At 39.1% G+C, this 9,923-nt stretch overlaps 2 protein-coding genes across 6 annotated transcripts; one reads left to right on the top strand and one right to left on the bottom strand.

The window, feature by feature from the left end:
* Window positions 1-232: 232 nt before the first annotated feature.
* st6galnac6 (ST6 (alpha-N-acetyl-neuraminyl-2,3-beta-galactosyl-1,3)-N-acetylgalactosaminide alpha-2,6-sialyltransferase 6) lies at window positions 233-4,530 on the top strand. 4 transcript variants are annotated; one of them, XM_020619499.1, is made up of 6 exons: window positions 233-356; window positions 761-824; window positions 1,466-1,589; window positions 1,790-2,202; window positions 2,308-2,415; window positions 2,513-4,530. In XM_020619499.1, the coding sequence occupies exons 2-6, from the start codon at window positions 763-765 to the stop codon at window positions 2,697-2,699; spliced, it is 894 nt and encodes a 297-aa protein (XP_020475155.1). In that variant the 5' UTR covers window positions 233-356; window positions 761-762; the 3' UTR covers window positions 2,700-4,530. The 4 variants fall into 4 exon arrangements, with proteins under 4 accessions (XP_020475155.1, XP_020475153.1, XP_020475156.1 ...); XM_020619497.1 differs by having other exon boundaries at window positions 234-356; window positions 1,395-1,589; XM_020619500.1 differs by lacking the exon at window positions 233-356 and adding an exon at window positions 363-483.
* A 93-nt stretch (window positions 4,531-4,623) lies between these two features.
* On the bottom strand, window positions 4,624-9,158 carry spout1 (SPOUT domain containing methyltransferase 1). 2 transcript variants are annotated; one of them, XM_020619495.1, is made up of 12 exons: window positions 9,049-9,158; window positions 8,927-8,966; window positions 7,995-8,108; window positions 7,736-7,895; window positions 7,544-7,633; window positions 7,418-7,467; window positions 6,612-6,742; window positions 6,392-6,464; window positions 6,163-6,261; window positions 5,933-6,035; window positions 5,035-5,182; window positions 4,624-4,873 (listed from the first exon to the last, which is right to left on the bottom strand). In XM_020619495.1, the coding sequence occupies exons 1-12, from the start codon at window positions 9,094-9,096 to the stop codon at window positions 4,787-4,789; spliced, it is 1,143 nt and encodes a 380-aa protein (XP_020475151.1). In that variant the 5' UTR covers window positions 9,097-9,158; the 3' UTR covers window positions 4,624-4,786. The 2 variants fall into 2 exon arrangements, with proteins under 2 accessions (XP_020475151.1, XP_020475152.1); XM_020619496.1 differs by lacking the exons at window positions 8,927-8,966; window positions 9,049-9,158 and adding exons at window positions 8,418-8,463; window positions 8,599-8,649.
* Window positions 9,159-9,923: the final 765 nt, after the last annotated feature.

Raw genomic sequence — 9,923 nt, 5'->3', positions numbered from 1 at the left:
AGCACAAACCAGCACAAACGAAGCACAAACGAACGACACCTTTTTTGTCCAATTTGGAGCTATCTGGGGGGCTGAGTGACCTGTGGATGACCCCAAAAGTATTGTTTAATATCTCAAAAACCGTAACAGCACAAACGAATTTTTTTGCAGCACAAACCAGCACAAACGAAGCACAAACGGATGACACCATTTTGGTTTTATTTTGCGATGAATAGGGGGGGCCAACTTCACGCAGATATCAGACGTAGATATCAGAAGCGGCACTGCGCTGCAGCGATAGGCGCGGTGATGACGTCACGAGTGGCGCAGGAAGATGGTCGACGAGAGAGACACTGGACACGACAGGCCATGAAACGGTAAACAATCACACGCATTTTGCCAGTCAACACCTTCATCTGATCAGATACCGATCTCATTGTTTTTACGTAAGGATCGTCAATAAATGTACGTCTGCAACGGGCAGCGGAGGGTTACGTATTATTGGTATTTAATTCTTTATTTTTAAATAACATTTTTACGGCCTTGAATCTCTGATGATAGTTTAATAGAGGAAGAGATCTAGGTCTGTGACGCTACATGTATATTGAGGTTGTTAACTAGCGTTAGGCTAATTGCTTAACGTGCTGTGGAAATATTGAAAACTGTTTATTTATAAGTAAAAATGCACCGGAGATAGATTATATATGTGATGTCATCTGAAAAGACGTGCTATTAAATTATCAGAGGAGGATTTAAGTCTGTGTTTTTCTGTTCTTGTCAGGTATGATGACAGACAGTCACAGCCAGCCTGATCAGAAAGCATGGGGGTCAGGCTCAGTGGGAAGGTAAGACAGGCCAAACAACAGGAGGGTGTGGCACTAGAATACTTGCCCATCATCATCATCATCTTCTTCATCATCATCATCATCATCACCACTTGCATTAGTGCAAGGAGGGATTTCAGCAGGTTGAGTACTCTGTGTCTTAAACATCCAATCAACACTACTGTTCTTGTGTTATTGCTGATTATATCAAGCTCAACCAGTAACTCAGACCTCAAAGTTTTAGGGTTTATCATAATTTAACGCAAGGAAATCCCCCCGTTTGAGAAACTGGAACCATCAAAATTTGCAACATTTGCATGAAAAATTATTGATCAGTTTTTGTTGATTGTCTAATTGTTCCAGCTGGAATTTTATATCCCATTGGCTAATCATCATATCTTTTAAACTCCTCCCAGGTTTTGTGCGTAAAGTCAAAATTTGAAAGCTAACTAGGAGCTCTAGCTGTTAAATAAATGTAGTGGAGTAAAAAGTACATTAATTTCTTATGGGGTGTAGGTATAAGGTGGCGGCAAATGGAAATATTGTAATGTACCTCAGACTTGTATTTCACCCGTGCTGTTTGCACTGCAGGGACAACATAGCCGCAGGTTGGTGATCTTCGTGGCCATCTTCATCGTGATGACAGTTCTTTTCCTGTACAGCTCTAACAATGGCATCGGTGGCACCTATGCTCCCTTCCATGTGGCTTCAAATCATGCTCTCTTGACCACAAACTTGAAGAAATGGGCTGGGAAAGATGGTTATGTGCCAGTTTATGGGAATAAGGTATTTAAGAGTTGGCTCACAGACACAGAGGTTACAGCTGTAGCTTCAAACCCACATTATTACACTGTTTATTATTGTGTGTGAGACAATGTTTTTCTGTTCCTTGCACAAAGACTGATTAAATGATTAGCTTGCATGTAGTGTGGTTTGTTCTAATAAATACCAGCAGAAGTTGACAAGTTTGATTTTGTTCTTTTTAGAGTATGGCTCTACACTGTCAAAACTGTGCGCTGGTGACGAGCTCCAGCCATGTCCTGGGCAGTCGAGCGGGTGAAGAGATCGACCGTACAGAGTGTGTGATTCGCATGAACGATGCCCCCACATTGGGGTATGAGACTGATGTAGGGAATCGGACCTCTTTGAGGGTCGTAGCCCACTCCAGTGTGTTCAGGGTGGTCCGAAGGCCTACTGAATTCTTCCACCGCACAGATACCAACCCTGTGATCATCTTCTGGGGACCCCCAAATAAGATTGGGAAGGATGCCAAAGGAACCTTGTACAGATTGATCCAGAGAGTCAGCATGACCTACAGTAACGTGTCTTGTTTCAGTATTGCACCCAGCAAGATGCGCAAATTTGACAGCCTGTTTCATAGAGAGACAGGACGAGACAGGTGAGCATTTAGAGACCTAGTGTAGTATGAATCACATTTTATGTCAAGCCCATAGTAGGTAAATGTTACAATCACAAGCTTTTTGTTCTTGTTCTTTCTGCTCAGACAAAAGTCTCACTCATGGTTGAGCACCGGATGGTTCACAATGGTCATAGCCATTGAGATATGTGATAATATCAAAGTATACGGGATGGTTCCACCCAATCACTGTGTGTGAGTATAATGATGGCACTAACCTTTTTAAAAACAACCCATTACTTCCTATATTTTTGCTAAACACAGATAAACTGGTTGTCCATTTTTTAAACAGAAAAAAACCTGTATCTAAGAAGACACCCTACCACTACTACAAACCAAGGGGGGCTGACGAATGTGTAACATATCTACAGAATGAGAGTGGTCGAAGAGGGAATCACCATCGCTTTATAACCGAAAAACAGGTGTTTGCACGCTGGGCTAAGCAGTACAACGTCACCTTTACTCATCCTAAATGGTGAGCAGACTGTAAAAACCACAAAGCACTGCGGGCTGGATCTCGCTCTCACTTTCCCCACTGAGCCTTCGGATGGCCACATGATCAGAGTCAGCTGCTGACAAAATGACTGAGGGGAAGTCCAAGAATGTTTTGTGTTGCAGTTTGTCAATGTATATTCCACATCAACATGTGGCAGCCACCTGACAAGTGTTTTTGTAAATAGAAAAGACTGAATTTTTATGTTTATATTTTTATTATTGAACATGTACTTAGGTTTCTCATGTTGAGGGGATTATATCAGCAAGGAATCTAATTAGATATGACTAAGTGGCCAACAGTACACATGCTGTAGCTGTATTTGTCCGTTATACAGATATACTCTTCGTTAATTGCAATCAGATTCTGCAGATGACTAATTGAGTGTAACGTGGAGCCTTACCATATACAGTATGACCAGGCAAAATTTGATTCAGTGCCATCTTGCAATACTAGATTTTAAATATTTGGTGCTACAGATACATTTTGTTTGGTGCCAACCCTGGTGAACAGGTGTTAGTGAAAAATGACTATAAAGACCATTAGGATGAAGCATTTACAGCATCTTCAGTGTGAGGCATTCAATCTGTGCTGATTCAACAGTGACAAACAATTGGGCACATACAGATTGTTGAAATCTTGTGGCGGCCAATTTGTTTTTTTGTCAAATTATACACAGTATTTTCCTATCCACCTAAGTTGATACAGTATACCAGCAATTTTCTGACTTCATGTTTTTATGAAAATTACTGTTAACATCACCTCTAAATTGCCCCCAGCAGTGGTTGTGTATCTAGCCCCAGGGGTTCCACGTCAGTGACTTCTGTGCCGGTCCCAAGCCTGGATAAATAGGGAGAGTTGTGTTAGAAAGGGCATCTGACATAAACCCGTGCCAAATTACTAATGTGAATTGTATTTGTTTTGGCGACCCCTAATGGGAACAGCCAAAAGTAGTAGTAGTAGTAGTCTGTTAACATGTCACCTCACAGCTTAAACCTTGATACCTCATTGGCATGCCAGCGCAAGCAGCTTGAATTCAAATGCATAATGGACATGTTTTGTACCAGTATGCTGCACAATTAAGTTAAAAATAAAATTACAAATTTTATATAGAAATATGATTCATAAAAAGGCATCTATTTTTCTTAATGCTGCCTTGTATCTCAGTACATGTAACTTGCTTGATTAGTAGTGATCATTAGTCTTTGTTGTTCACTTTGAAACTACAAGTCAGTGATGAACAGAAAAAAACTACACTGACTAATGTGCTACTTTACAAAGATTAAAAATTCCTAATTGGTTAAAATTTACTGAGCCATTGGCCTGAAAAACCTCAAATGGGTTTCTAACCTTTTGTCCACACAATTTATTTTAATGAGGGAAGACAAAGTATGACTGACATATTGGACTACTTTAGTTTTAGCTAAGTAATTATCTGGAAACTGAATGTATATTAAGCTTATCCGCAAAGTCGCATATTCATCGCAGAAGTAACCCAGAAGGATATTGCAGGCCCTATTTCCACCTGGCATTAAAATGAAATCTCTGGCTTTCTTGTCTGGATGAGGGGAAAAGAAATACTAATATAAGGGGGTAGATGCATGCAGCATACATGACAACTGAAATGGGAGTGCATCTGGGAGACAATCTGATGAATCTATTTTACCTACTCACTCAGAAATCTGAAGCTGACTTTAGTGTTTATTGATGAAAATGCAGCTCAGATGTTTAGTGCTGCTTGTTTGTCCATGTTGTGCTGGTCTCACCACTGTTTTTCATGGAAAGGTCTGTACTGTTTATCAAAAAAAAAAAAAAAACTCAGTTCAAACTTGTGGATTGTATTTATATGTGTATAATTTGTTGAGTCATTTAGAAACAGACATACAGAATGAAAACTGCACAACAACAAAGATAATTGTGATTTTATCTACCTTTAACAGATGCATGAATGATGTGATACTTGTTTTTACATTAGCCACTGTTGAAAAGTAAAATTATGGAACATGAATCAGGATAAATACCAGTAGGATAAGAAAACATTAACAGCATGTATTTGTTTACTTCTGTCCATCACTAATTCTTTAAAGACTTATTGGAAACATCTGAAAAGGCAGCTGTGATCTTCTGTCTCAGTCCCGCCATAGAAATCAAGATGGCCTCCTGTTGTCAAGACAATAGGAAAGAATGAAATTAAATCACTGTTCCATACTGGTGAGCAAAACAGACTTTTCGAAGCCAAAGTTTAGACCATAAGGCATTTGCTTGTCATACAAAGTGTATAAATACATTCTGAAAGTTTGATTTAATGAATCTGTCCTCACCTCTGTGCGAATGGTCCTGCTGCCCTGACCAGGGCAGGTGTTGAGGTAAAGGTCAAATAAAACACTGGGATCTGTCACATCCAGGTTTTGGTCAGAATCTACGCTGGCCTCCAATCCCTGAAGCCCTCCAAAAACCACCAAAAGATGCCTAAAAAGTGGGAAGAAGGGTAAACTCATAAAACAAAATTATACAATACCATTAATGACATAACAGAACTAAGAGTCTACAGCCATGTTCGCAGCTCTGTGACGTTGTACTTGAGCACAGCAATGTGCAGGAAGGATCATTACAATAACGTGCACTGGACTTGGTCACGTGACTGTACGAAGGCAACTGGGCTAGCAGTAGCACTAGCAAGCTAGAAAACTATTCAGGTCATTTGTGGCAGGCGCTGTATAACATCATTAGATTTCTGATCGGCATGGGCCCTCGGTGCGATTCAGTTTGATGCATCTTCTTTAAAGTAATATAAAGACTAAATCAAATTCTTAATATGATTTTTTTTCAAGAGATGGCTATTGAGTTCATGGTATGACAAAAATTAAATATGCCTCGACATGTCACAGACAAAGTGCTTTGAGTTAATGAGTGCTCAGCCAAAAATAATACAACTAATGAGAAAGTGTGGCTGACAAAAATTGCATTTAAATGGTCATTTAAAAAATTGAATTCAATTCTGATGACAGGAATATTGTTTAACAAACCTCACCACATTTGAACAAGTTAACGTTTTGGCCTGATGAAGGCACTAAATGCATCCTGAGAGGAACGTGGATTTGTGAACCAAGGGTTTTTCTTCTAGCCTGGATCAAAGTAAAGAACCACCTGACCAACACTACTATGACTAATACAAATATTCTCTGACTTCAACTCCTATTACAGTGGCTCTGGACCTACCTGAATGGTGACAGTGTGGTTTGGTCCACGTTGCTGCCTCTCTCTGATGTGCCAATAGTTAGATCGTATCCTCCTTTATATGGACTTTCTGTAAAAACTGCACCTGCATTAACAAACCAACAGCAGTCACAGCAGGGCCAAGTCTCATACTGGATTCTCTCTTAATCCTCCGAGGTGTTGCGAACTGATGTTTGAGTAAAAGGCGTGCATTAATACAATGAGAAACCTACTGAGACAAGATGCCAGGCGGACACTATAACCCCAGTAGAGACCTCCTTCAGTCCTGGGCACGTGAGGAGCCACCACCACACCTTTATATATTTTGCTCTCTGAGGATGATGGAAAGAGAGATGGACTCACACTTTGCTGATGTGTAGCATCTTAAGTGCAATGGCAACTTTACTCAGAGAAAATATATATGAAACATTAGAAAGGTTAAAGTGTGTTGGACTAAATTACCCTGATTCTGTGTCTTGTGGAGCTGTACTGTGACTCGAAGTCCAGACTGCAGCTGTTTATCAATCCGAACATCCTGTGGGAGCACATGGACGTAGCTCAGTCATATAGGCTGAATAATCAGTTAGCAGGCAACAATACTGAGAATTTGTTTGGATCATTATTTTAAGCAAAAAATTCAGTGGTTAATAAGACAATGACAGTGATCTCCATGATGACTCACCTTTCTCATTCCACAGTTGACCAATGAACCTTTTCCTTGTTTAGCTGGCCTGTCGAGAATAATTCCTTCCCGGTATTCCGATTCCTCGTCTATCCTCATGTGGTGAGGACTATCTAGAGGATTAAGCAGGCCTGGCAGAAAAAGACCAACAACTTTTGAAAAATTGTCTTCTTTTGCCATCATTTATGAGTCTGATACTAAATCTGGGTGAAGCTTACATTGTAATACAAAGTATAAACAAATAATCAAACTGCGCCTTCAATTTTTACATCTAGATTAACTACAGAAACAGCTTTGACTCTTCTAGTGTTTTTCCGTGCATCTGTATTGTTGTATCATATCCTTCTTCATAAGGACTTCCTGTAAAAACTGCACCTGCATTAACAAACCAACAGGAACAAGGACACAGCAGTCACAGCAGGGCCAAGTCTCGTACTGAATTTTCTCTCTCACTCATGCAGCAGCACAGTTTTCTGAGCTGTGTTCTTTTTATCCAATGGACATTACATTTTGCCAAATACAAGCCCATGGTTTGCTAGGACGTTACTCCAATACCAATGAAGATGGCTGGATTTATATATGATTTGTCAAATAAAATAGCAAAAAAGCAAAATATAGGTCATGTTTAATTTACAGACAAGTGCCGATTCTGTAAACAGAGGGTGTGGAGGGAGAGACACAAGGCAAAGATAATGTGTGAGGTGAAAGAGATGATGTGCTGGTGTATCTACTTCATCTGAGGCCCCACTGCAAAAACCCTTGCTCTAAATGAATGTTTGTAAAAAATATGGAGACTTTGAAATTACCTGCATATTGTAAATCTTGATGCTTTGGGAAAAACCACTTGCGCAGATACCTGGAGGAGATGAACAGCTGTAATCGCCGACTGATTAAATGGGCTGGTGAACAGATTATATTATGTTCCTACTTACTGTGGACATTCAAGATACTGAAGTATTCTGGCAAGCTGAACGCAAGCATGTCCTTTCTTCCCAACACCTTTAAATTCTCCTTCAATGCTCCTGAAGGACACAGAAAACAAATCTTTTTATAAGCTTTCTGATTGTTTGTGTTCAATTTTAAGATAATTATTATTAATTAGCTGGACTTCTTTGTTAACTTACTTGACATCTTCCCCTTGTTCGTCAAATACAATAATCTCATCAACACAGAATACAACACAGGCTCGCGCGATCTGTCCAGCCAGGTATGTACGAAGCTCAGCAGACTGAGCGTTGTCCAGGACAGAACCCGGCAGGGCCACACTCACTGTGTAAGCTCGACCTAAATGAAACACATCACACATTATAGCACATCACTAATTTACTTATTAAACAGCAATCTATCAATAAGCAGAAAATTATGAAATGATGAAAACATTACCTTGTTTGTTCTGGATTTCTTCTAGTTTTTTTCTTTCTGCTGCCTCTTCCTGTTTCTGCTTCTCCAACTGTTTAATCAGCTTGGCCTCCTTCCTTTGCTTCTTAGTCTCCTTTACTGTTATTCAGGAAGAATCAATGACATTGGTTAAAAAAAAGGATGTTTAAACAAAGACTGGGCCTATCCAGACTCAGGGTCTAAGACAGTGATTCAGAACTTTTTGGATTTGTAACCCATTAAAATAAAGCAACATCCACTTGTGACCCCAAGTGAGTATATTTACTTAATTTTCCTTCTCAGATCTGATTTCAGCCAAAGGATTTATTACTTAACAATTAGTCGAGTAATCAATTACATGACCGACACAAAATTAATCAGAAGCTGTTTTTATAACTACCTAATTGTCATTTCTAAAGTATCAAGTACCTAGTTCCAGCTTCTCACTTGTGAGGATTTGCTGCTTTTCGTTGTCCTGATAGTAAATTGAACATGTTTAAGATTTTGATTGTTGTTCGGACAAAACAAGCGATGAGAAAACGCCACCGTGGGCTTCAGAATATTCACACCAGACATTTATAAATACAAATGACAGTATGTAATTCTCTACCAGTCTAATTTGTCGATACAGCACACAGCAGGACATTTATCTCCTGAAATGAAACTGCAGGACACAGTGGTAAACTGCATCAAGTTCGCTTAAGGTGGAATGAGCACCATGTGAGCACAAGACACCTCCTTAGACAAAATTTACATTAACCAAATAGATGGTAAAATATCTGATTGCATACAGGTCGGGTACATACATATGTATACCAGAACAAAACCACTTAAGAACTTTAATCTAGTGCTGAAGCTGATGAAACTACGTCCTGCTCTATATAAGTAAAGCTGGTAGGAGTCTGAGAGCCGCTAGCTGTGAGGGGCTATTTACTCACGTTCTGCCTTCCGTTTCTTCCAGTCCACCCTTCCCTCAAGCTGTAATAAAAACAAAAAACTTATTATAGGTGACGGAGAAAAAAATAATAGTGTACTACTTTATACAATAATGATACAGTACCTGAGAAGTCACAAAGTTGGCTCGTTTCACTGCACAGCCGGTAGACATTTTTACACGCACCAGCACGTGAACTTTATTTACTTCCTGGTCTATATCCGCTCTTCAAAATAAAAGCCTGCTAGTTTTGCACGTTCAAAGATAAAACCCGAGGGTTTTATTCATTGAAATATGATTTTTAAATTTGTGATATTTATAGAAGTACTCACCTATAAATATTTTATATCATACCATTCACCTGAAAAGTAGGAACTTTCAGTTTTCACTATAAAATGATATCTTTTTATGATTTATTATTTTATAAATTCAAAGTGTAAAACAAAAGAAAGTCTGGAATCATTTTTATTTTTGACAGGGTGGCATGGCAAGATTTATTTGTTTATTTAGTCATTTATTGCAGTCAATATTGCCCGGAAATCTTTATTCTTTTTAGCTCTTTCCGTTTCTTTTTTTCCCAAGGAATGTGTTATCAGACAGAAGACAATTATTATACAAAATGTACTTTGTTTATAGGAGTGTGGTTAAAATACTAACGTTTTCCACTGTTTATAAGAGCACTAAAAGACAGCCATTCACAATCCTTTACTCTCCTACACTTTCTTCTCTGAACTTATTATTAATGTGCAAGTTAGAAAAATATGGGATCAGAGGAGTGGCTTTAAATTGGATTAGTAGTTATTTGACGCAGAGGCGTCAATTTGTAAAGTTGGGTGAACATCAGTCGAGTGATCTGGACATTGTATGTGGGGTGCCTCAAGGTTCAGTCTTGGGACCTAAATTATTTATACTATACATTAACGATATGTGCAAGGTTTCGGATTTAGTGAAAGTGGTTTTGTTTGCTGATGACACTACCATATGGGCATCGGGTGAGATCG

Source organism: Monopterus albus, unplaced genomic scaffold, assembly GCF_001952655.1.
Source record: "Monopterus albus unplaced genomic scaffold, M_albus_1.0 scaffold221.1, whole genome shotgun sequence".
NCBI lineage: Eukaryota > Metazoa > Chordata > Actinopteri > Synbranchiformes > Synbranchidae > Monopterus > Monopterus albus.
This window is presented reverse-complemented; position numbering and strand designations above follow the sequence as displayed.